The 25076-nt window shown below is 54.1% G+C and overlaps 1 protein-coding gene across 2 annotated transcripts in view; it reads left to right on the top strand.

Annotated features, from left to right (window-relative positions):
• IGF2R (insulin like growth factor 2 receptor) overlaps positions 1–25076 on the top strand; it is a 192630-nt gene that overhangs the window by 123588 nt on the left and 43966 nt on the right. For both annotated transcript variants that reach the window (XM_070461487.1, XM_020876534.2), the window contains exons 5-18: positions 3619–3751; positions 4190–4319; positions 6119–6224; positions 9123–9285; positions 9443–9614; positions 10440–10543; positions 16027–16191; positions 18669–18809; positions 20404–20547; positions 21596–21733; positions 22551–22698; positions 23196–23373; positions 24026–24141; positions 24563–24731. In XM_070461487.1, the coding sequence (XP_070317588.1) occupies positions 3619–3751; positions 4190–4319; positions 6119–6224; positions 9123–9285; positions 9443–9614; positions 10440–10543; positions 16027–16191; positions 18669–18809; positions 20404–20547; positions 21596–21733; positions 22551–22698; positions 23196–23373; positions 24026–24141; positions 24563–24731 (2007 nt within the window). The remainder of the gene's footprint in view (positions 1–3618; positions 3752–4189; positions 4320–6118; positions 6225–9122; positions 9286–9442; positions 9615–10439; positions 10544–16026; positions 16192–18668; positions 18810–20403; positions 20548–21595; positions 21734–22550; positions 22699–23195; positions 23374–24025; positions 24142–24562; positions 24732–25076) is intronic.

The following is a 25076-nucleotide window of genomic DNA, read 5'->3' as shown; positions in this document are numbered from 1 at the left end:
GCAAGTCATAGGAAAGTATATTCCCTTTTCTCTGTCTTCAGTAGGATTTGACCGCATCTTATAGCCTATATAACTTCAAAAGTTATATTAAATGTAGAAACACTCATCATTCCTCTTTAAAAAAAAAAAAAACAACAACCTAGACTTGGTTTAGTGGCCATGTGGTCTTGATTTCCACCCGTTATTAGTATCTCCTCATTGCTTTTGTTGGTTTGGCTTCGTCAGATTTAGAGTGGAGTGATGGGCAGAGAGCACGGGGCGGGGGTGGGTTCCAGAAAGTGCTGTTTAAACCCACCCGTGTCATGCTTTGCTCAGTGGATCCCGGTGGAGTCCTCTTAGATGGTCGTTTCTTTCAAAGATCGTGGGCACGCACCCCCTACCACTCCACCCTAGGGAGCACAGAAAACGCAGCCCTGGAAAGCTCGTGGTCCTAGTGGAGTTGCATAAATATGGTTAATGTACAGACGTGCACCGTTAACAAGGCTGACTCAGTGTGCTGTGTGTGGAGCTGGCAGAGACCCCCTTCGCCGGCCGCCGCATTCCCGGGGCTGATGAATGTCTCCATTGCTCGGCTCAGTGGAGCAGGAAGTGGGAGGACTCTCCCCAGGAGCCTTGCTTGTTTTTCCGACGCTTGCTCCAGTTCTGGGGGGCGCTGCGTTGGGCGTGTCTCCTGTTCCTTCCTGGCGTCGAGACACGGCCAGCAGTTGCTCGTGGCCTTGAGCTGGGGGGTCTGCAGGCCTGGCCCACAGGGATCCCTCTAGCCTTGAGGTGACACGGAGCTAGTTTGAGGCTGGTGGCCTCCCCTGCCGGCCCATTGCCTGCTGGGTGCTCTCCTGCCCTCTCTCTTCATCTTGTAGCTGGAAAGTTGCTTCCTGTCTCCTGTCTCACCAGTCAGCCCAATTCCACCCCCCTCCTCTGAGTTAACACATTTCTGTTGATTGTATTACTCTGCTAGGGGCTGGCAAGCTTTTAATTTGCAGGATCAGGGACCTGGGTTACTTCCACCGGGGCGTCGTCACGGTCTGCAGTCATCCCGCTCTTGCACTTCGATGGCCTTTCGGCAGGACATGGTGCCAGGCTTGGGTCCTGGCCTCCTGCCCTCAACCCGCTCTGTGCCCGTGCCCGCCCTCCTTGGCTGGCATCGGGCTGTCTGGTCAGTGTCGCAGGCAGCGGGAGGCTTTGCTCTAAGGGTCTGGTTGACATGAGTTTGGGTCCCCCTCCCCCGCCTCTGCCGAGGGGATGCGAGTCCTTGGGTTTAATCCAGTAGCTCTCTCTGAACTCTCTGCAAACAGAACAGGGGAAGAGGGTTAGTGGGTCAGAGCATTCCTGCAGGGTTGATAGCATCTTTCCGAGAAACATTTAAAAGCTAAACATTAACATGAAGCAGTTAACCTTTGTAAATGAACCTGCCTGTGAATAGCTTCAGTTTTCCAAACGAACAGTTTAAGGAAAATCACCCACTGGAAATGATGAAACAGACTATCGACCCTCTGAAATGATTTGCAGAGAACACGAGTTTTTAGAATATTTCTTGGCTAAGGCATTTAAAATGATGTGGTGTATTACTTTGCAGCTGAGATGTGGGGGCTGTTTCACATGAACTGGGTGACCGGGCTTTCACTCGGGCACACTTGTGGCCTTGAACGCTTTGCCTGCATAGTTTCGTAGAGCTTGGAAAGCACAGGGTCTTGCCAGCCGTAATGGGTTTCGTGCGTGACATTCCCCCGGACCCCTTTTTCCTCCCCGCCACTGGTTTTATTCAGGTGTAATTCACAAATAAAATAGCTTATATTTGAAGTGTACAATGCGATGGTTTGGTTTAGTCCTTGATTTTGTTAAAAACAGAAGGCCATTCGTTTGTAGAGAGAGAGTACGTGTGAGTTAGAATCCTCAGACTTAGGGCTTCCATGGTGACTCAGATGGTAAAGAATCTGCCTGCCAATGCAGAAGACCTGGGTTTAGTCCCTGGGTCAGGAAGATCCCTTAGAGAAGGGCATGGCAACCCTCTCCAGTATTCTTGGCTGGAGAATCCCATGGATGTAGGAGCCTGCTGAGCTACAGCCCCTGGGGTGGCCAAGAGTCAGAGGTGACTGAACGACTAACACACACTCACAAGCATGGGCCGGATGCCCAGAGGAGGAACTTTCCTTCATGCTAGTGAAGCAGTGTCTGCAGACCCTCGTCAGGCTCCAGGCTCCAGCCTTGTTTGGGGCCACAGCAGTGACAAGCTCCCCCATCCTCAGGAGCTCACCGGCACGTTAGCACGTTAGGGTGTCGGGTGACAGACACCAGTGCAATGAAGGAAAAGGCGGGGAGAGGCGCATGGAGAGCTGGCTATGTTGAAAAGGCCACACCAAGCAGGTGACGCTTCTCCTGGGGCCTGAGCATGGTGAGAGGGGATGCCAGGGACCATTCCAGGCAGAGGCAGCGTCTCTTCCCTGGGCTGAAGTGCCCCTCGAGGCCAGTGTGGCTGCGTGAAGTGGTCCGCAGGGTCAGAGACAATGGAGAAGCTGGGATCGCACCCTCATTGTGATGGGAAGTGGCTCCTGGTGGATTTTGAGCAGGAGTGATGTGAGTCAAGGGAATTTTTTTTTTTTTTTTAATCTTTTTTTTTTTTTTTAGTTTTTTCTTTTTAAACTTTTTTATATATTGGGGAATAGCTGATTAAGGGACTCAGCCATATATACACATGTACCCATTCTCCCCCAAACTACCCTCCTCTGGTGGATTTTGAGCAGGAATTTTGTTTTATTTTTTAAAAATTTTTTGATTTGTTTTTGATTTTTTTCCTTTTAAAACTTTTTATTTTATATTGAGGAATGGCTGATCAACAGCACTGTGATGGTTTCAGGTTAAATAGTGAAGGGACTCAGCCATACATAGACAGGTACCCATTCTCCCCCAAACTCCCCTCCCATCCGGGCGGCCACAGGACGTTGAGCTGAGTTCCGTGTGCTCTCCAGCAGGTCCTTGCTGGTCCATTTTAAATACAGCAGGGTGTACCTGTCAGTCTCAAACTCCCCAACGCTCCCTCCCTACATCCTTCTTCCTGGCAACCGTAAGTTCATTGTCTGAAGTCTCTGAGTCTGTTTTGTAAGTCAGCTCAGCTGCATCATGTCTCTTTAGATTTCCTCACATCAGGCATGTCATACGATATTTCTCCTCTGTCTGACTTCCTTCACTCGGTATGACAATCTCTTGTGACTCGGCGGACTTGTGAAAGGGTTGATCTGGTGGCTGTAGAGATGGTGGCTCAGAGTCGGGTACATGGAAGCCGGAAGCCAGAGGCCCCCTTAAAAGAGCTCGTTGCAGGCAGGAGAGGACTTGCTTCCAGGGTGCTGTGAGGCGGTCGCTAAGGGAGGGTAGGGACAGGGAGCCGTGAGTGAGGACCCTGGTGGGGACGGACCCTGTGGCGGGGAGGGAGCAGCTGGCAGGAGACGCTCACAGGAGCAGCTGGAGCCCTGCAGGCCTTGCTTGTACCGTCCTCGGGGGCCTCACTGGAGACCCTGAAGCATGGAGCCAGGTGTCACGTGGTGGAGGTCGCAGGCTCCGCTGCGCCCCTGGCCCCCCACGGGAAGGCCTGTGTGGAAGCCCCTCCTTCTCCCTTCTCTCTCCCAGGTGCCGTGTTACGCTTTCGACAGAGAGCTCAAGAAGCACGATTTAAACCCACTGATCAAGACCAGCGGTGCTTACTTGGTAGATGACTCTGACCCAGACACATCTCTCTTCATCAATGTCTGCAGGGACATAGGTCTGTGTCTGAGGGCGTTGGGGGTGGGAGTGGGGGGAAGGATTTCTTTGGAGGCTTCAGTGCATTTGCCCTGGCCCCATAGGGTTCCCGTGGCTCTGGGAGGACGGGGTACACCCCTTAGCCACCAGTGATATCCCGTGTCCCTGCTTCCCAGCCCTTCCTGTGGACCAGGGGCAGAGCCAGCGTTCTGCTGCTGCATCCTCGCTTCCCAGCTGGGCAGAGAGCTCATCCCATTGTCCACTTTCAGAGTGGGCTTTGGCTTGCCCAGGGTCTCAGGATGTAATCCTACTCATTTTAGTTTCCAAATTTCTATTACTTTTTATTGGAGACTGTTAAGAAAATCTGATGGTTTTTACAAGAGACTCTGGACCCAAGATTTGAGTGTGATTGCTGGGCCCAGCACGTGGTCTGATGCAGCGTCCTGTGTTACTCTGACAGATGCGCTCCGGGCCTCGAGTCCGCAAGTGCGTATGTGTCCCACCGGCGCGGCCGCCTGCCTGGTGCGAGGGGACCGGGCATTCGACGTGGGCCGGCCCCAGGAGGGGCTGAAGCTCGTGAGCAATGACAGGTCAGTCTGCTGTTGGCAGGGGCAGTCCTCAGCAAGAGCCTGGCTTTTCAGGGGAGCTGCAAGAATACCCCTTTGCAACAGGCCTTGAGAAAGTCCTTGTCAAGGGACTACTTTGCACGTGCTTGTAAACTTACTGGTCATTGCTTGAATTGCATATTCTTGGTAACTTTCTAATCATTTCTTTCTTAGAGCAGGAACACGTGTATCATGATGCAGCCCGCATCCATCCATATGGGTTCCATTTCATGAACTTGCCACCATCTTATGGTGTGTTTGGGTATCTGCCGTGCTTCATCACCCCTGACATTGGTTTTATGTTCATAGTTCTATCTCTTTAAAAAAAAAACAGTCCTGGAGGGCAAGCGGCAGGAGGGCCACTTTGCCAGTGTCCTTCTGGGTGCAGTTTGCTTTCCGACTGGGGTCCGGTGGGCCCCCCAGCCCCCCTTGGGCCCCCTAGCTTCCGGCGGGGGTGGTTCATTTTCTCTTAAGGAGCTGTGCTGTTGACACACGCTCTCCTCCTGACTTGTGTTTGCCCCTGGCTTGGCAGAGAGCTTGCACTCCGGTGGGTCGCACGTGACCACGTCCTGAGCTTGGAGCGAGGATTTTTATTCACTCTCTGTTCCCGGGCCCTTTGGTGGATGTCTCGCTGCACCTGCTCCCGTCTGGAACGCGTGGTGTGTCAGCGTGTGCAATTATAGATTGCACTCTGTCCCCAGAAACACTGGCGCGTGACCTAAATTGAAGCACACTGGGAGATTCCCACGTGTGCGAGTGTGTTCGCTTGCCAGGGCCACCCTAGCAAAGTGCCGCAGGCTGCCTGGGCAGCTCTCAGGTCCCTCTCAGCTCTGGAGGCGAGGTGTCTGCGGGGGGCGTGGTGGGGGGGGGCTCCTCCTGGGACCCTTGGTCTCAGCTTGTGGACGGCCGCCTCCTCCCCATGTTCCCTCACGGTCTTCCCTCTGTGTGTCTGTGTCCCGAACCCCTGCTCCTTATAAGGACGGCTGTCCTTTCTCAGGGGCCCACTCCAGCGACCTCATCATCCCCTCCTCCAAGGCCCCCCATGTCCAAATACAGTTACGTCGGGGGTGCTGGGCATCGGGGCTTCCGCTTGTGAAATTTGCAGGGACGGAGTTCAGCCTCTCACCCTGTCTTCAAGTGATAAACGGGCACTTCTTCCTGCTGGCAAGGGCTGGAGAGGACTCTGGAGCATGTAGGCATGGAGCGAACGCCCAAGGTCACCTTCAGAGACCGGGAAGGGTGTCTGTTTTTGGTGTCTCTGTGGCTGCAGCCCGCAGCGAGGCCAGCACCCCGTGGACTTTGCCAGGGTCTGCCTGCCTGCCCGCCCGTGGGAGGCCATGTGGCCAGTGTGCTCTGGGAGATCTTCAGGTTTAAAAAAGAAAGTCCTTGGTTTGCACTGAAAAGTTGTCATTTAGAAAGGAAGTGGTCTTGCAGCCTCGTGGGCTGAAATGCACTTGGCCAGCTGGGCTGTGTTTGTTTTGTTTTGTTAGATGGTTTATGATTTTGTTCCTTGTCCTCCCAACAGCTTTTCTAAGAACTTAAGTTTTACATGGTGATTATTTGACTTTTTTTGTTTTGTTTGTTTTTTAAGAAAGTACAGCACTCATTGAAGTTCACTTAAATTTTATATCCCCCCAAATGAAAATAAACGTGAGTTTGTCCTGTGGTTTCTTTTATGTCTGTGACCTACTATCTGTCCTCCTCTCTCCTGAATGAGGGCCCTGAGGGCTGTGATGTCTGCGTTGGTCACCCTAACCCTCTCTTCCCAACGTGTGCATCTCCAGGCTCGTCCTGAGTTACGTGAAGGAAGGGGTCGGCCAGCCGGACTTCTGTGACGGCCACAGCCCAGCAGTGACCATCACGTTTGTGTGCCCGTCGGAGCGCAGGGAGGTGAGTGGCTTGACCTGAGCTCTGGGCCCCAGCGGCGTTCAGTGGACTCGTGTCCGGGGGCCCCACGCAGGAGACGTGCTGTCCTGGGCCAGGCGGCCCCGGGGCTGGACCTGGCCAAGTGCTGCACATGCTTAGCTGGCTGTGTGCTGTTTCGCAACCACCCCGAGGGGCCTCCGTTTACATCCGAAGGATGGTGTTTTCGTTCAAGGGTCGCGCGAGATGACATCCCAGTGGTTCAGGGACAGATTTATTTTTTTAAAAAAAAAAAACTTCACAGCGAGGCGGATGTCAGTAAATATTTGAAAAAAAAAAAATGTACATATGATCCTGAACCTGTGGATTTCACGTGTCTGTTAACTGCTTCAGGTGAAGCACAGTCAAAACGGTTCAGTGGTTTGTAGGAGCATAGTAAGAAACGAGTGGTGCAGATGGCGTGTGGGCCTGGCAGACAGTGCGCCGGGGTTCCGGGGGTGGGTACCGGTGTAGGGAAAACGAGAGCCCTAAGGGAGATTCCTGCAGCCTCCAGAGGAGCGCAGTAGCCCCCTCACCTGCCTGCCTACCCTTCCCCTTCCCACGGGCAGATTGATGACTCTGTCTTCTGGCTGTTTACTCAAATTCCAGTGCCCACTGTAAACTCCTTGAGGGTAGGGCCCGCGTCTGCTGTGCCCTTGGGCCCCGGGCCAGCACAGTCCCTCGGGTCCTCTGCGACTTAAGTGTCTTCGCAGATGGCAGTGCTGCTGAAGGGAGGCGTCCCCAGGGAGGAAGGGTAGGGCTTTCCTCCAATTTATTTCTGCCTGTCCTCCCCGCGGAATGAAGTAGGAGGAACGGAATTCTTTTGCCAAAGAATGTCCTCCCCCAAACAAACGTGAAATTTGCTCTGCTTTCTGGCTGGCAGCTGGCCGTTTTGCGTGTGTGTGTGTGTGTGTGTGTGTGTGTGTGTTTTGTGGGTGGGGGGTGGGTTGGAGAATGAGAGTGAGGGTCCAGCCAAACTTCCGGGGCTGCGTGGTGTCAACTCAGCTAAGACCCGGTGGGCCAGTAGCCGATGCTGGTCCTGAAGGTGATCATGAGGAGTGTCGTTTATACTTTTTTTTGGCATGTATTTGTGTATTTCTTCTTTGCGTCCTACAAGTGGGAATCAGAATTAGGGAGCCCGTGAGATGCTCTAAGCTGGCAGTGGTCTCGGCATTTCCCCCTCTGATCTGTGCTGCATCCAGTGAGCCCCATTCTACACTCTCACGAGGGCGACGGTGGGGAGTTCTCCTCCCTTCTCCATGGGACGGGAGGCGGTTGAGGCCGGTGTGTCCTCCGTGAAGCTTATGAGGTTCTGTGTCCAGCCTGACTGTCGCCTGGGCAGAGCTTGGGTGACTTAGGCCTGGGGCCTTTCACACTTAGGAGGTTTATTGAAGCATTTTCACCGGCTCATTAAGTGCTTTTAGGAGCTGGAACTTTAGTAAAACGTTCACCTTGTCACATAAATCTTTTAGAAAGCTTTACTTGAATTTACATACTGTAAAAATTCACCCAGTGTCAGTGCAGTTAAATGGTTATTAGTGCACTAACCGAATTGCACAATTATTGCCTCAGAACTTTTCCATCACCCAGAGAAGCCTTGCGCCACCCACCATCACCCCCTGCTCACGCAGCCCTGGCCGCCGCCGCGAGCCCTCTCTGCCCCTTGGCCTCTGCCTTTCCTGACCGCCCGCCTACGTGGGGTCACAGCCCCTCGGCCTTGGGCATCCGGACGCCCTCGCCCAGCCCGTGTCTCTGTGTGTTTGTCGGGCTGCCCTCAGCCCAGGGGTTAGTTAGGGCATCGATTTTCAAGTCAGCGGCCGGGGCTGGACTTGGGCCCCTGCAGCTCGTTGGCCATGTGGTCGTGAAGCTGGCTCTCGGTCCCACGCCTGGCTCGCAGCGGGTGCTCAGTAAACGTTGGCAGCGTGAGGTGCCCAGAGGCAGCACGGCTGCACCTGATGCTGGGCCCGGGGAAGGACCGCTCCCCCAGGGACTGTGAGAAGCGTGGCATTGCGTCCCTGTGAACGGTGACTTACTCCTCAGCACCCGTCTCAGAGGGTGGGCTTGGGGGAGGTGACAGCCTGGCCTCACCCGGGAGCAAAACTGATTTGCGTACAAGTGACGCTGCCCAAGACCCTGTGGACCTTCCTAAGAGGGGCTAGGGCCTGTCTCCCTGTGGACAGTCATAACAGGGAGCTAGGGACCGTCTCCCCCATGGACTTTCATAAGAGGGCTCTAGGGACCATCTACCCCTTGGACATTCTTAGGAAGGGGCCAGGGACTGTCTCCCCCGTGGACATCCATAAGAGGAGTCTAGGGACTGTCTCCCCCGTGGACATTCATGAGAGGGGGCTAGGAACCACCTCCCCCGTGGATGTTCCTAGGAGTGGCTAGACCGTCTCCCCCATGGACGTTCCTAGGAGGGGTTTAGGGACCACCTCCCCCATGGACATTCTAGGAGGGGCTAGGGGCTGTCTCCCCAGGTGCGCACAGATGCAGTGATTTCCACCCCCTGGGGGCGGGGATCCACCTGGCACAGCCTGAGTGGCACCTGTGACAGAAAGGAGTGAAGAGACCGCGGCCCTTTGCACATTGTGACTGCTTGCCAGGGGCATGGTGGGCCAGGGGGGACCACGTTCCCCCTGAACACGGGGAGGCTCCCAGGCTGAAGTTTGCATGTGACTCTGGAAGGGACCGGAAAAGCTTCGAGGAAGCAGAGTTGTTATAAGCCAAATCATCGCAATCCGTTAAGGGCCATGGTGGCACCAGAACGAGAACAGTGTCAGAACCCTGCAGCACACCCTTGAGCGTTTCCAGAAGCAGAGAAACTGCATTTGAGCCGCGGGAATGAAACGAATCTTTCTCCCCTTTCCTCTGGGTTCGCGGCAGGGCACCCTTCCCAAGCTCACGGCGAAATCCAACTGCCGCTTTGAGATCGAGTGGGTCACGGAGTACGCCTGCCACAGGGATTACCTGGAAAGCCAGAACTGCACCCTGAGCAGCGCGCAGCACGACGTGGCTGTCAACCTCCAGCCGCTGAGCCGGGTGGGAGGTGAGCGGGGGGCCCTGGGGGCTGGGATGGGGCCCCGGCCGAGCGCCCCCTGCCCCGGGGCGGGCGCTGCAAGTCAGACGGGAGGCTCTGTGGCTCTCCCACGCCTGTGCACGTTGTGAAACCCCTTCTCGTGTGTGTCCCCCACCCCGTTCCTCAGCCTCAGACTCATACTACACCTCGGAGGCGGACGAGTATACGTATTATTTGAGCATCTGTGGAGGAAGCCAAGTGTCCATCTGTGATAAGAAAGATGCTGCGGTGTGCCAAGTGAAAAAGGCAGATTCCACCCAAGTCAAAGCGGCTGGGAGACCCGAGAACCTGACCCTCCGGTGTGTACGGCCCCCGCGTGACTCTTAAGGGCATCCTGTGTGTTCCTTTGAAGCCTAACACACTCCCCTGCCTGCCCCCTGCTTCCGTTTTCCGCAGGGAAGTCAGCTACGCTGGCATTTTTTTTCCTGCTGTTTGTCACTGTCCCAGGTGGCTGTTTTTCCTAGCCTTACAATACAAGTGCTTCTGTTGGTATGATTTGCTTTATTATCTGTTGTCTGTAGGGAACCATGCTGTAGCTAAGTTACTTGATTAGTTGATATGGCTTTTGCGTTTTACAACTTATGTTCCTTAGAAGTTTTGATTTTTCTCTGGTGGTTTGAGAAATCTGAAGCACCATTGGCTTCATACCCAAGTGTTGAACAACCAGGGGAATGCATTCAGTACAGTTCTCCTGACCCCTGAAGTCAGGAATTAACCTTCACAAAAGCTTTTATCAAAGCGTTAGTTCTCTGAAGTTGTCATCCGGGGTCCCTCTGTCAGACCTTCTGTGGCACTTGCTGGCAGAGCTGTGGCTTCTTGGGCATAAATGACATTGTGCAGAACCCCAAAATGAGGGCAGAAGAGTCCTCATGCTCCCAGCAGAGCCATCTGTGCTCTCTTTCAGCCAGCTATTACTTTGAAGTGAGAGGATACCAAGCGCATCCATTTGAGCTCTTTTCTTCCAGACCGTCCTGCCCCAGATGGCGGGAGCGCGTCCCCAGCTGTTTGCGTCTGTGCTGATCTGTGGACGGTGTGCGAAAGTCTTACCATAGAAATGCTTTAGACGTTCAAGTTTCTCTCTTGGTTCTACCAAATGTGTGTGTGTGTATGTTACAAAAACCTAGGTACTCGGACGGAGACCTCACCCTGATCTATTCCGGGGGCGAAGAGTGCAGCTCCGGCTTCCAGCGGATGAGTGTCATCAGCTTCGAGTGCAATCACACAGCAGGTGAGTGCGGCTCTGCGCTGGTGGGCTGGGTCCGTGGAGGCAGAGGGCTGGCAGGCAGACCTTCTCCTGCAGACAGGGCCCCACAAGGCCCCGTCTGTGGTAGCGGTGCCCCCCCCCCAACGGTGGACACACACATCCTGTTTCCATTTTCTGTTTGTTCTGGGAGTGGGCCTGGCACTGGGCTTGCTGGGAAAGCCTTCCTGTCCCACGTTCAGCTCTCACTGGGGTGTGGACGGAGCCAGCGGGCTGGGCTGCTCAACAAGTCTGCTTCCAGGAATCGAGTTTCTAGGTCAACCTTTCTGCAGCGGTTGCCCTGCTATCGAGGTTGGATTCCAGGGATTCCAAGAGGCCACAGGGTGGCTTTAAGTGGAGTAGGTGGGCTTCCCTGGCGGCTCAGCTGGTAAAGAGTCAGCCTGCAATGCCAGAGACCCGGGTTCCATCCTTGGGTTGGGAAGATCCCCTGGAGAAGGGAATGGCAGCCCACTCCAGTATTCTGGCCTGAGAATCCCATGGACAGAGGAGCCTGGTGGGCTACAGTCCATGGGGTTGCAAAGAGTTGGACTGGACTGAGCGACTAACACACTGAGTCTTTTCTGAGCGGCTGAGAACTCCCTCGAGGCCACCATGCCACTGGCATGTCTGTTCCCACTCAAGCAATCCTCCACGCAGCTGGGGTCTGTTGAGAGGTGATGGGGGTCTCCCCCTCATCAGGACGCCATCCCCTCTGGGGCCTCCCAAGCGGTGACAACCCCCCCCCCCCCCGGCTTCTCTGCATGCTGGCCGGGCCTCAGCCCAGAGCTGCAGTCTGGGAACCGCCCGGGTCCGGCCCTATCCGCACAGCCGGCCGGCTCGCCCCATCCCTCCACCCCGAGGGGCCCCTGGTTCCTCTCTCTGTTTGTTTTGTACGTTCCCATGGAAGAGTTTTAACCTTTTGGTCCCGGGGCAGGTTCCTACGTGATTTCCCGGGGGTCTGGGAGAGGCAGCCGTGCGTGGCGGGAGCCGAGCTTCAGAGGCAGGTGTCTGAAGGTGAACAGGGGCAGGAGAGGGGGTGACTTGCCCCCGGGGTGCAAGCAGAGACTCACCTGGCATGAAGCAGGTGGGAGGGCGTCAGGGTGCCCCTCGGTTCCCGTTGCCACCCGCCGCCACCCCTGTGGTTCACGGCCCTGCTTGTGGTCCGTCGGCCCCCCTGCCCCCCACGCGTGCCCTGGTCTCCACGTTGGAGTCGTATTCTGTCTCATTGAACACATTTTACTGATTCCTGTCTGCGAGGCCTGGGGACACCTTGATGGCTGAGAGCTCTGGGCGTGTGCAGACCAGAGTTGGGGAGAAGGGCGCTGGGGACCACAGTGCGGGGTGACGCGGGCGGGGTCGGGGCGCCTGGCAAGGCCTGTTGCTGGGGGCCTGTGTCAGGAGGAAGGCCCCAAGGTCAGTGGGCTGGTATCTGGGTCCCCCTGAGGACTAAGAGGTGCTGTGTGGGTGAGGCCTATGGGACAGTGAGGGGGCGGTGAGCCAGGCTCCAAAGACGGGGGCCAAGGGGGCTGATGCTCGTAGCAGGAGGAGCAGCTCATGCAGAGGTGGGCATCGGGGTAGCTGCGAGCAGGTCAGAGCTGAAGGCCCCAACCCTGGCTAAATAAGAGTGTGAAGCACCGTGGGGATCTCGTGTGTCCTGTGGAGGGTCTGGACTCTGTCCGGAAACCAGTGCGCAGGGGCTGAGTGGGGGTGGGGGGTGGGACACACATCTGGCTTGGGTGCGGCCTCTGGATCTGTCTCCCTCCTGCTGGAAGGCCCCGCAGCCCTCCCCAGGTTCTCCATCCCTCTGCCGTCATCCCTAGCTCCTCTGGGTCTTCAGAAGGCCCTCTGTGAAGTCCACCCCTTCCTCTCCGCCTGGGCCCCCTGGGAGAGGCAGCCTCCTCCTTGCCCCCAAGCCCCCTGCCCAGACCCTCGGGCAGCCTGCCCCCACCCCGGCCGGCTGGGCGGCTCTGCTGCGGGCGCCCTGTGTGGGCCGGGGCCCCCTCCACCCCGTCGCTGCCTCCTCCGGCCGCGCTCCGTCTGCGCTTTTTATTAATGACTTGGCCGAGGTGGTCGGGAATGCGCTGATCTCATCTGGGCACGTTGGGAGGATTGAATGATCACCCCCGAAGACCGCAGGAGGATGTTGAGGAGGGCCCCTGGTCAGGGACTCCCAGGAAAGACCCGGGAGTCATGCCAGGAAGCTAGAGAGCCCAAGTGGGCTGGAGACTGGAAGAACAGTTAGAGGTCATTCGTTTTTTTTTTTTTTCCTTTTTGTTAGGAAAGTTTTCGAATCTATAAGTAGAAGGAACATTACGATGAAAACTTACATGCCTACCCCTCACGCTAAACAGTCGTTAATGTTTTACCAAATTTGCTCCATGTTTATACGCTCCACCTCATCAGCGATGGATCGTAACCCTGCACCCCGACTCCAGGAGAAGACATTCCTTCACGTAACCTTGGTGCCAAAGAGCTGACAAAGTGAATGGCAATGCTCTGGTCCTGAAGACACGTGTCTTCCTAGGCTCATTTCCTTGTGACTGATGACACAGAGACCCGACCCAGAGACTTCTAGATGTTTTTGTGGGAGACTTTGAGCCTCTTTAAGGCTGGAGTTGCATTATGAAATATTTAAGGCTCCTTCCAGCTCTGTAATTTGGAGCTAACTATATGTACTGTACTGTGTGTAGTATGAAATTATTTCATTGTTGCTTTATTTGAGTTTAAGTTTAGAGAGCTTAGAGAAGGGAAGTCCTTAGTGGATTCGTGTCTATTGGGTACATGTAATAATGTATTTTTTGCATGTTTGAATGGGTGTTAATTGGCCACGGAAGCTTGTGAAGGGTGGTTTATAGTTCAACTTGGATTTCCAGGAATTATTTAGGCTTATGAATCTAGGGTTTCCTGCTTTTCAAGACACAGAGGTGCACAAGTTTACTTCCTTTATCCACAATGTATTTTCTTTACCATTTGTTTCAATAACTTAACATCTTGTTTGATGTAATAGGTCTTATTATTGGTGATCCTGTCAAATAGGGACATTAGACTATTTTGCAGGGAGGAGTTACGTTAGCCTGGGCTAGTAAAACACCATCCACAAATCCACGTGACCAGTTATCACATTGAAGACTTAGTTTCTGTGTAGGTCTCAGGGGCTCTGCCCTGTGCGGTCACTTGGAGACAAGTGTGTTTTGCATCCTGTATTGCTGCTGTCTGTGGATGTGGTCTCAGGACTCCTCACAGAATGGGAACTGCAGGTTTTTTTATTTTTTAATGGGCCAGAACTAAGAGAAGTGACCCAACTTCAAAGTCAGGGAGGCAGGAAATGTGGTTGCCTGGAGAGAAGGTTGAACCGGTCTGGCGAGTGGGCAGCTCCGTCTCTTGTTGGGGCAGGGGGGGATGGGGCGGCCCCCGGCTACCGAGGGAAGAGTCTGCTTTGCCTCCAGCTGGTTGTGGAGGCCACATACCATAAAGGGTGTGCTGGGAAGGAACCTGTGCAGGTGGGACACCCAGGAAGCTTTCGGAATTGCGTGGAGAGCACTGATGGAGAGATGACAGAAAGTCACCCTGATCCCGCTGGTGGGTGGAAACCGTAGGAAGATAGCGGCCCTGGAGGCAAGGCCATTGTGTTTTTAAAAAGCCATGTGGTCTGAATGAACAAGTCATTTATTTTAATTTTTAAAATTATTCGACTTGTTTGTAATAGCTGTATAAGTATTGTAAGAATGAACCTAGCTTTATGTGTTTGAACCTAAAACCAACCAAACAGAAAATAAAAGCAACATAGCTTGGTAGTGAGGAGTCTTAGTTTTCTATTCTCCAAAAGTTCTCCAAGGAGTTAAATAAGAATGCAGGTCAGGGGCGGGCAGGCTGGTGGTTATTTAAATTTTACTAAAATGGACTCTCCCTGTGGATCATTATGGCGTTTCAGATGCAAACCTAGCTCCTAAGGGAGGATGATCCTAGAACCATTCACAATACTATTGGTATTTAATCGTCTGTGAAGTTACCTGGTAAAAGAGAAACACTCTGAATGCCTCAGGTTTTCAGGAAACACAAATCTTTTCTGATTCAAAGTGAAATACTGATGAAATACTGATCCAGCGGGGAGTAATGTGAACCTTGTGGGTGGATGGGGGGCGGGCGCTGAGAGCTGGAGGAGCTTCACTGCTCCAACCTGGGGGGCGTCGTTGTCCCCAGCTGTGTGTTGTTGGTAAGGAGGTTGGGGGCACCGGTTCTTAGGGAGAACAGTTTAGGATAAAAAAAAAAATCTGAAAAACAGAAGAAAGAAAAAACCCACAGTAGCACAGGGAAGTACTTGTGGTTCTGAGTCTGGCTCTGGGGCCAGACCGTCTGGGTTTGATTTTTGGCTTTCTAGCTGTGAAGCCATAGGCAAACTACTTAGCCCTCCTACATCTCCAGAACGGGGCTAAAACTGTCCCCATGCCACAGGGCATGAAGGGATGAAATCCTCGAATGGATGCAAAGCACTTAACGCAGAGCACGTTGTTTGCCGTCCGGCCCGGCGCGAACGCCGGCTTTAGCTCCCTGCCCACCGTGGCTTGCGCTCCGTGAGCTCCGTGTTGCTGGTGTTAGGGTTGCGATGTTCATATTATTACAGGTTTAACAGGAGCTGCCACTGAAGCAGCGCTCACCCTTGGTGCGGAATATTATCTCCCTTTTTGTTAGAACATTGTTCTCTTCAGGGCACTAAACCTTGAGAAAGGCAAGTCGTGCAGGAGGTCCAGAGGAGGATTATTAAACCATCAAGGGTGGAAAACCGGCTGTCGTGCCAGCGGCGCACTAGCTCAGAAAGGCAAGGGGATAGAATTTCTCGTTGGGGAAAAGTCAACAGAGTTTGCAGAATCCCAGGCTACGTGGACCAGGGAAACTGGCTTACAGGGAGGGCTGATGGATTGGAGGACAATGTTAGAGACCCACACGTGCCCGAGTCCTGGGATCTGGGATGCTGGCCCCCTGGGAGTGAGGTTCCTAGACCTGAGCGCCTTCGGCTGGGGGTGGGGGGAGACCCAGACCGTATCAGACCTTCTCCCTCTTCTCTGCTCGCTTTAGGGACGAGTCCCTGGGGACCTGTCCTGCTCACAGGCACGTCGTTAAGACCTTGACGGTCCTGGAGCTGAAGTGACTCCCTGGTCTGATTTAAAGGGTGTTTATGAGCCTGTGGGAAGCTGACCGCAGGCCATGAGCTGCCTAGCACTTCCCGGGGGCTCACACCCATGGAAAACACTGCTGTCCTGTTGAGACCATCCGGCTGAGATGAAAGGGGCACAGGGCCGCCCCTCGAGGTTTCTGATTGAAACGCTCTGGTCTGGGGGCCTTCTGGCCTCTAGGCCCTGAGCCCTGAGCTTGTTGGTCTGCAGCCTGCCCCCGGGGGTCCCGTCCTACATGGTGTCGGGCCGTCCTGGCGCCGCTCACACCGTGGGCACTGTCTCCCTTTTGACCCAACACAGGTAACAACGGCAGAGGGGCTCCTGTGTTCACCGGGGAGGTGGACTGCACCTACTTCTTCACATGGGACACGAAGCACGCGTGCGTGCACGAGAGGGAGGCCCTGCTGTGCGGCGTCTCCGACGGGAAGCAGCGCTTTGACCTGTCGGCGCTGGCCCGGCACTCAGGTAGGAGGCTCGCCTCCCTCCCCACCAGCATGGCGGGGAGCGCTGTCCCTGTTCTCCCTGTCAGCTGATCGTATCCTGGCCTCTCCTCCCTCTCACGGAGCAGTGTGAATTATCAGAGACGACACTGACTCGGGAGGTGGGATATCTGGATCTGAGTTCCGCGTTAACTGTTCCCAGTTGGAGGGCCTTGGGCTCCTCTTATCACAGTCCAGTGAAAAAAACGACCAAGTGCCTTCCGCGTGCCAGGCCCCGGGCTTTGTGATTAGAAACTTTTCTTTTTCTTTTTTTTTTAAACTCTTGCAGCTGAGAAGATAGACCTTAAAAATTCTCACTGCACATATAGAAATTGCTAGCTCTTGTGATGAATGTTTACACTACTGAGGTGGTCATTTCACAGTGTATACATATATCAAGTAGTGTTGAATACCTGCAGCCAGCATGTGGCTTCCCAGGTGGTGCTAGTGGTAAGGAACCCAGCTGCCCATGCAGGAGACCTAAGAGACGTGGGTTCCATCCCTGGGTCGGGAAGGTCCTGCTGGAGAAGGCCATGACAACCCACTCCAGTATTCTTCCGTGGAGAATCCCCATGGACAGAGGAGCCTGGCGGGCTACAGTCCACGGGGGTGGCAAAGAGTCAGACACGACTGAGCGACTCAGCACAGCACCAGCAGAGCCGCCTCTGTCTCGTGGAAAAGCACATGCGACAGGCAGAGTGGCCTGAAGTCGCATAATCACCAGCTGCTCTGGGAGCGATGACTCATGTGTTCTGAGCCCCCACTGCTTAGGGCCGTTTCACGGAAGGAGGATCCCTCCGTTGTGGGTGCCGGTCTTGGAACACGGGCCCCATCACAGATGCCCTCAGGCAGTGGATTCCCCAGGGAGTCGGCGTCTCGGTGCTCTTGTGGTTCAGCACCTCTGTGCCGTGGGCCTGGGGCCCCGGTTCCCTTCTGCCGGCCGGCGGAGAGGCCAGCCTTCTGTCTGCCTAGCGGGCAGGGCTCTCCCCTCTGCTCACCGGGGTGGGAGGCCTCTGCGGCCGCGTCTAGCTGCGTTGACTCGAGCAGCTTGCCTACCTCCCCTCCCCGGTTTTTCCTCACCATAGACTGAGTGCTGCTTTCCAGTTCCTCTCTTCATTTTCCTTTTTTTTTTTGGTAACGATCCCTCTGTCCAAGGCCCAGCCTAAGGTCTCTGCAGGATGCAGAGATGTGTTCAAGCTCAGCTGACTTTGGCCTCCCTCTCTGGTTCTGTGAATAATCAGTCCTCGTGAATAATCAGTCCTGAATATTCTTTGGAAGGACTGACGTTGAAACTGAAACTCCAGTCCTTTGGCCACCTTATGCAAAGAACTGACTCATTTGAAAAGACCCTGATGCTGGGAAAGATAGAAGGCGGGAGGAGAAGGGGACAACAGGATGAGATGGTTGGATGGCATCAGCGACTCAACGGACATGAGTTTGAGCAAGCTCCGGGAGCTGGTGATGGACAGGGAGGCCTGGCGTGCTGCTGTCCATGGGGTCGCAAAGAGTTGGACACGACTGAGCGACTGAACTGGACTGAACTGGTCCTGTGGGCCAGGGGTTTTTTTGTGTAGCCTTTGCACCAAGATAATTAGGATGTTGTTAAGTGAGAGCTAAAATCCTTCCCTGATAGTTAGCCGTCCTCCTGCCCGCAGGCCCCTCAGCCCTCCCACCACAGCTTTCAGAACTGTGCGTGGCCTTGTTTAGCAAGTGGTCCTTCCGGTTGCAGACGGCCCTGTGTAGTGAGTGGGGTGTGCTCCCACTGCTGAGGGGTTTCCACGGTGAGCCCCAGATTCCAGTCTGGGCCGGAGCATCGTCTCCGTCTGCACGGCCTTCTTCCCTCCCGGTCCTCAGTCATGTCCGCGGGGGCTGTTTGGGGCCAGTCTGCCTTTGACTTGCTCTCTGCTCTCAGCCCCCGCTGCTTCTCCCTCTGTGGATGTTTTCTGTTCAAACATGACTGGGTCGTGAACGGTTTTGAGTTCAGGGGCCCCCCGTGTCTTGTTTATCTTCTGGGGGCCCCGAGTGCTAAGCCCTGGGCCGAGTCTGCCTTATCTGCGGTCTTGAGGCAGATGCGTCACCAGTGGCCTGCGCCTGCCAGGTTCCAGGGCTGGCGCCGGCCTCTGCTTTTCAGTTTTTTGATTTCAGACTCTGGGGCTTGGGAGAACTTTTGCTGTTTAATCCTCAGGCCGCTCCGGTAAGCCGCCGCTTCTGAGGAGCTGTTTGGGGCTGGTTTGTTACTGTCGACTGTCATGTTCAAAACAAGCCTGAGATTCACTACCCCCACCCCCAGTCCCATGTCTGTGCCTCCAGCCTGCCCGGGTCTAGATTGTGAGAGCCTGTTGTTTAGTGATCACGGGCCTTTACCTTCCGCTTCATCACTGTCTATGATGTGACTCACACAAAAAAGCAATCACTGCCTAGGGCTTAGAAAAAGCTTTTTTTTTTTTTTTTTGTCGGTTACAGAACTGGAACAAAATTGGGAAGCCGTGGATGGCAGTCAGAGCGAAACAGAAAAGCAGCATTTCTTCATTAACATCTGCCACAGGGTCCTGCAGACAGGCCAGGCTCGGGGCTGCCCTGAAGACGCGGCTGTGTGTGCCGTGGGTGAGTGGTACCCTGCGGTGAGCCTCGCCCCCGCGTGCAGGCAGCGCTGGCCCCGAAGCAGGCGGAGCCGGCCTGCATGCAGCCTGGAGGGAATGAAGACGAGCTTCCTGTGGTTCATCACAGCCTCCTCTCTCTGGGTTCAGCGCATAAAGGATGGGAGGGAAAGGAGAGTTTAATGACTCAGATGTAGGGAACTGGGGCACTCAGGCGTCTTGAAGCAGGCGGAAGCCTTCTGATGTGGGCTCACTAGAGACAGGAAGAAGCATGTGGGAAAATACTTGGTTATCTTTTCACCTTGTAACCCGAGGAAGAGAACTGCCAGTGCTTGTATAAAAAAACTGATTTTGATTTGTTAACGACCGTACTGCCTGGAATTGTTCAAGAATTATGGCTTCCGGGGAAGGGGACTCTTGGAATCTTACATGAGAGAAGTGGACAGACCCTTTGAGTTCCCTTGGCTTTTAACTGTGTTGGCCGCAACTTCTCAATTGGATATAAGTGTTTAAACATGTTACTTAAGGCTCACCTGGAAAGCGACAGGCAGAATAATTGGAATCTGTTTTGCAAGCATTAGATAAGCGATTGTGAATTGTTAACTTTCTAATTAATTTTTTATTGGAGTACAGATGCTTTTTAGTTCCTTGGTAGCTTAGGTGGTAAAGAATCTGCCTGCAATGCAGGAGACTCGGGTTCAATCCCTGGGTCAGGATGATCCCCTGGAAAAGGGAAGAGCTACCCACCCCAGTATTCTAGCCTGGAGAATCCCATGGACAGAGGAGCCTGGTGGGCTACAGTCCACAGGGTCACAAAGAGGCAGACACGACTGAGCGACTCACACACACAGTTGTTTCACAGTGTTGTGTTTGTTTCTGCTGATCAGCAACGGGAATCAGCTATATACGTATACATGTGTCCCCTCTTTTTTGGATTTCCTTTCCCGTTCAGGTCCCCACAGAGCAGTGAGTAGAGTTATAAGGGATTGTGAATTTAAATATAAAATCCAGGTTGGATTTTAGGAATTATCCCAGGCTTCAGAATTGGTGGTGTGTCTTTTTAAGCAGCTGTGTCCCTGCCTTTATTTAAGAAAGGACTTGAGACAAGAGTTTCAGTGCTTTATCGTAAAAGTCACTGAACCAAGAATTGAGTGGTCACCTGCTTGGGCCCCTGAACAGATTTAGTTTCTGCTTTGGTCACGGGACAAATGCTACCCCTTCGGTTTCAAATGACCTTGTGCCTCAGGGCAGCTGAGGCCCCCCTAAATGGGGGAACGGTGTTATTTTCCGGGATCTCATGACAGGCATTCCTGCTTCTCTCTGCCTCCCCTGCCCTTGAAGGATGCTGTGAGTCACTCTCGCACTTTTCTCCTCCTCTTGGAGGCACCCTCGGGGCCCTCAGCAAGGCCGCCCCTGCTTGGTCAGATGTGTCACTCAGGTCTAGAGACCCACTGACCGTCCTGAGCAGGCTCACTCGGCCAGGGAAGGGGCCAGCGCCCACCTGGGGGTCTCAGCTCCCCCTCAGTACCTCCTCGTCTGCGTCGTTAACTCCTTTTGATCACGTCTTCTGTTTTGTTCCCCCCTTTCTTTCTCTTTTCTAGATAAGAACGGAAGTAAAAATCTGGGCAGATTTATTTCTTCTCCCACCAGAGAGAAAGGACATATTCACCTCTCTTACTCAGATGGAGATGAGTGTGGTGGTGGCCAGAAAATAGTAACAAATGTAACACTCATGTGCAAACCAGGTACGAATGAAAAGCAAACACAAAAATCGCAGGGTCTCCTGGGCTCCTGCCTGGGGTTCTCTGTTTTCTGTGTTTCTCCCCGGCCACCGCCGGGGCGACGCGGTAGAGCGCTGAGGTCCAGAAGCATTGTGGTGGCCCCTCTGGATTCGATCACCCCCACCCCAAACCGGCCCAGAGATGGAGAAACCATATGGTGTCCGAGGGGGTCATGTTGCAATTTTCCAGATGAGTTATGCTCTCGGCACGGCTTCCTCTTCCTTAGGCCTGGTGCCGGCCGACCGTGGGGCCCCCTGACTTCCTCCAGAGGGGGAACATCATGAGCGGCTCAAAACATCATCCGTGACCTCAGCGGGCACACAATAAATACTCCTCTTGATCTGCCTTTATTTATAGGTTTACATTGTTTTGCAGAGGTCAGGATCTATATATACATCTGCACATTTTTTATGTTTCTCAAAACACGTCATTCCGTGACTGCCCTTCTGTGCCTCAGTCACATTTATCATCTGTCGGGACTTCCTTGTTGCTCCTGGCTTGGTTTTACTATTTTTACTCAATTTTTTTCTCTATTGTTGGATTAATAACATGTTTCCAGCATTAATTGTGCTGTGACATGTCCCCGCTGCCTCCTGTTGGAAGATTTCCTTTGGATAAATTCCCGGCTGTGAGATAAGTTCAGGGACTGGGGACAGTATTTTTTTTTTAAGATTGTAAAATATACATAACATGAAGTTTGCCATTGTAAAGGAATTGTAAAACGCACATAAGATGAAATTCGCCCCTTTAACTGCAGTTCAGTGGCGTTAAGCACCTTACGTTCACATGGTGCGTTAAGTACGTTTACACCACCGTCCATCTGCAGAACTTGCTCATCCTCCCGAGCTGAAGCTGTGTCCCCTTTAAACACTAGTTCACCCCAACCCTTGTCCTGTCCCTGTCGGTGTGACCACTCTAGCGACCTCAGATGAGTATTTATAGAGCTGCTTTGAGAGCCGTGGAAGCGTCTCAAGACCGGATCAGTGACCAGTCTGTGTACCCCCATCAACAGGTGATCTAGAAAGTGCCCCGGTGCTGACAACCTCCAGTGCTGACGGCTGCTTCTACGAGTTTGAGTGGTACACGGCCGCGGCCTGCGTGCTCTCCAGGACCGAGGGGGACAACTGCACGGTCTTTGACTCCCAGGCAGGTGTGTATCCGAGCACCCTGTGGGGCAGCCTCTCTCGGGACCGCTGCAGCTGGCATTAGTTTGTTTTTTAGTTGTTTGTTTTTTGGCTGCACTGGATCTTCATTGCTACTTAGGCTTTTCTCTGGTTTGGGGGAGCGGGGTGCTTCTCATTGCAGTGGCTTCTCTTGTGGAGTGTGGGCTCTATCTAGGAGCATGGGCTTCAGTAGTTGTGGAGCACGGGCTTAGCTGTTAACGCAGCACATGGGATCTTCTCAGATCAGGGATTGAACCCATGTCTCCTGCATTAGCAGGCAGATAGATCCTTAACTGCTGAGCCACCAGAGAAAGCCTGTTTGTTTTCTAACATTTTCTCATTGAGTGTTTCAGAGATGATAACCTGCTTCAGAATTTATGTTAATACTGTTTGACCAGAACCCTGAAAATCTGGTGTTTTGAGGCTTATTTGAGATAATGAAAAAAACCTCTCTGATATTCATAGTTGAAGTGGGTTTGCTGATCATGAAACGCAAGGAACACAGGAAATAAATCATGTCTGAAAAGGTGTTCCAAGAGCCTTTCTGGCTGTGAAACCCACTGTAGCCTTTTCAAGGTCATTGTATCGTGGTTGTGGTCCCGCTTCCGACACAACAGTGGTTCATTCAGCCAGGAACTGTGGGCTCCGGCTCGGGTGTTGGGTGAATGCGGCGGAAAGGGGCGAGGTGGTGGAGGAGGAGGAGGCCCGTCCCCGGGGGGAGGTCGGCGATGGCCGTCCTGGCCGGGCCGGCCTCTCCTGCACCTCATGCTCTGACCGCCTGGGGTGTTTTTGGTTCTTCCCTAGGGTTTTCTTTTGACTTGGCGCCTCTCACGAAGAAGAAGGATGCCTACAGGGTCGAGACGGACCAGTACGAGTTCCACATCAATGTGTGCGGCCCAGTGTCCGTGGGTGTCTGCCCGCCTGACTCGGGTGCCTGTCAGATCTCCAGAAGGCAAGTGACTGCTCTGTGATCCGGGTGCTCCCTTGGGTGTCCCGTGCGCGCAGATGTCCTCCTCCAGGACAGGTCTGCCGCCTGCCGATGTCCTTCTCTGACACGCCTTTAAACCTCAGGAGGGCCTGGACTAAGGGCGTTTAGTTTCTAGAGGAGGGGCAGGATGGAAAGTGGGTGTGCAGCGTTGAGGGGGGCCTTCACTTCTGTGCAGTCAGCACTTCCTGGCCGCCTGGGGGATCTATGCTCCTGCTTCTCCAAGTTCAGTGCAGTGTTAGCTTAGGTGAAGGGAGCTGGGCCTTAAAGCAGTGGTGCTGATGGTGGATCCGGATCCGGCGTGAGAGTGGGTTCACCTTCCCGCACCCACTGTGTGGAGATCTTCCCGCCGGGGTCTTGGCGACCACCCCCCCCCCAGTGGCCCGGTGCCCCTCCTTCAGCACCCCAGCATCACTCAGCGCTGGTCCTGCTATCTTTTCTGAGAAATGCTCGGCTTCTTTTAGTGATAGGAAGTCTTGGAACTTGGGACGCAGCAATGCTAAGCTTTCGTATTACGACGGGATGATCCAGCTGACCTACAGGGACGGCACACCCTACAATAACGAGAAGCGCACGCCGAGAGCCACGCTCATCACCTTTCTCTGTGACCGAGATGCCGGAGTGGGTTTCCCTGAATATCAGGTGGGAGCCACGGGTGCACATGTGCGTCTGCTCGGCGACAGGGCAAAAGAGGGAGAGGTCATTAGTCTCGTAAAGGCAGGGGAGGAGAAGAAAGGGGGTGAAGATGGGGCTCGTGACTTTTCTGGAGCGAGGGAGGTTCTGATGTAGGTGACACATGAGCTGGGATGGTCCCCAGGGAGAAGCCGTCACATTGTCTGGCTTCCCAGGACTTATCCAGGAGCCTGTCGTGGGCCCTTTATTTAGAAGCAGAGCCATTATTAGTCTGGTTTCCTGGGCACAGCCTCAGCTCCTTTGATTTTAATTAATCCTTTTAGATTTGCCAGGGTACACGGGCAGTGTATATTTTCTGAGCAACAGTGGGCCATCCCACCCTCAGTCACAGCCCTTGATACTGCTGATTTAGAGTACAAACCACACAAAAGCATCAATAGCGCTGCCTTGTTCCCACGTAACAGAGGCTAGGGTTCCATCTTAACTCGTTGCTGGGCAGTCTTCCTTTTAATAGAATGAGAGGGGATGGACAAAGGAGATGAACTTGCCTCCGATTCTTACTTAGGAAGAAATGCCCCACCTTTTCCCAAATGCTGGCTATGTATAACGGGTCCTCTTCTCTGCCGACCCTCTCGTGTTCCTGTCCTTGTCCTGAGATTAGGAGGAAGATAACTCTACATACAACTTCCGGTGGTACACCAGTTACGCCTGCCCGGAGGAGCCGCTGGAGTGCGTTGTGACCGACCCCCTCACGCTGGACCAGTATGACCTCTCCAGGTGAGGCGGGCCCGCCTGCCCTCGGCCTGGCCTTGTCCAGCTAGGGCCGAGGTTGCTTAGGCCCTGCCGGTGGGCATGTCCTTGAGCCGGTGAGAGAGCGTGCAGGACCAGGGTGGGGAGCTCCAAGCAGCGTGAATTCTAATGGTCTGGGAGCCTCTGTAGGATCAGCCAGTGTTTGCCCACCAAAAACCTCCGTCTTCAGCTGCACCGTTCAGAGCGATGCCTGTCGGTGTGGAGGTGGTCCCAGGTGTGCAGAGAGGGCTGCGTCTCATGAGGCTCGAGAGGAGGCACAGTGGGGTTGGCCTCTGGGGGTTTGATAGGCAGCGTACCTTCCCTTCTTCTTTCTCTAACTGCTTAGAAAAGAATCATCAGGCCGAAAGCTGTCGGCTGGAAAAAGCGTGCGTTTCCTTTGACCTTTCAGGCTAGCGAAATCTGAGGGCGGTCCCGGGGGCAACTGGTACTCCCTGGACAACGGCGGGGCACGCAGCACGTGGCGCAAGTACTACATCAACGTGTGTCGCCCTCTCAACCCAGTGCCAGGCTGCGACCGCTACGCGTCCGCCTGTCAGATGAAGTACCAGGGCGAGCAGGTGAGGCGGCGCGCCCCTCCCTCCTGGGCTGGGACTTGGCGGTAGAGTGGGGGGCTCTGAGTGGGTCCAGCTCGTGCTGAGAAGCCCCTTGAGATGGAAAGGGGTGCCTCACTGTGAACTCACCTGCCCCCCCACCCCCAATAGATGCGATCACACTTGAGTCACCACTCAGATTTAAAATGAAAAAACAAATAACCCTGGGTGTGGGGGACCGCCTCTGCCCACGGTTCTCGGCAGAGGAAGTGACTCTGAACAGCAGACGTTTGTCAAGGAGAGTTTAAGCTTCCAAAAGCTCTTGCTTCTGGACTGATTAGAGGGGGACGCCTGCTTGTCAGATCCGAGCGC

The sequence above is a fragment of the Odocoileus virginianus genome, chromosome 34, assembly GCF_023699985.2.
Source record: "Odocoileus virginianus isolate 20LAN1187 ecotype Illinois chromosome 34, Ovbor_1.2, whole genome shotgun sequence".
NCBI classification, from domain to species: Eukaryota; Metazoa; Chordata; class Mammalia; order Artiodactyla; family Cervidae; genus Odocoileus; species Odocoileus virginianus.
This window is presented reverse-complemented; position numbering and strand designations above follow the sequence as displayed.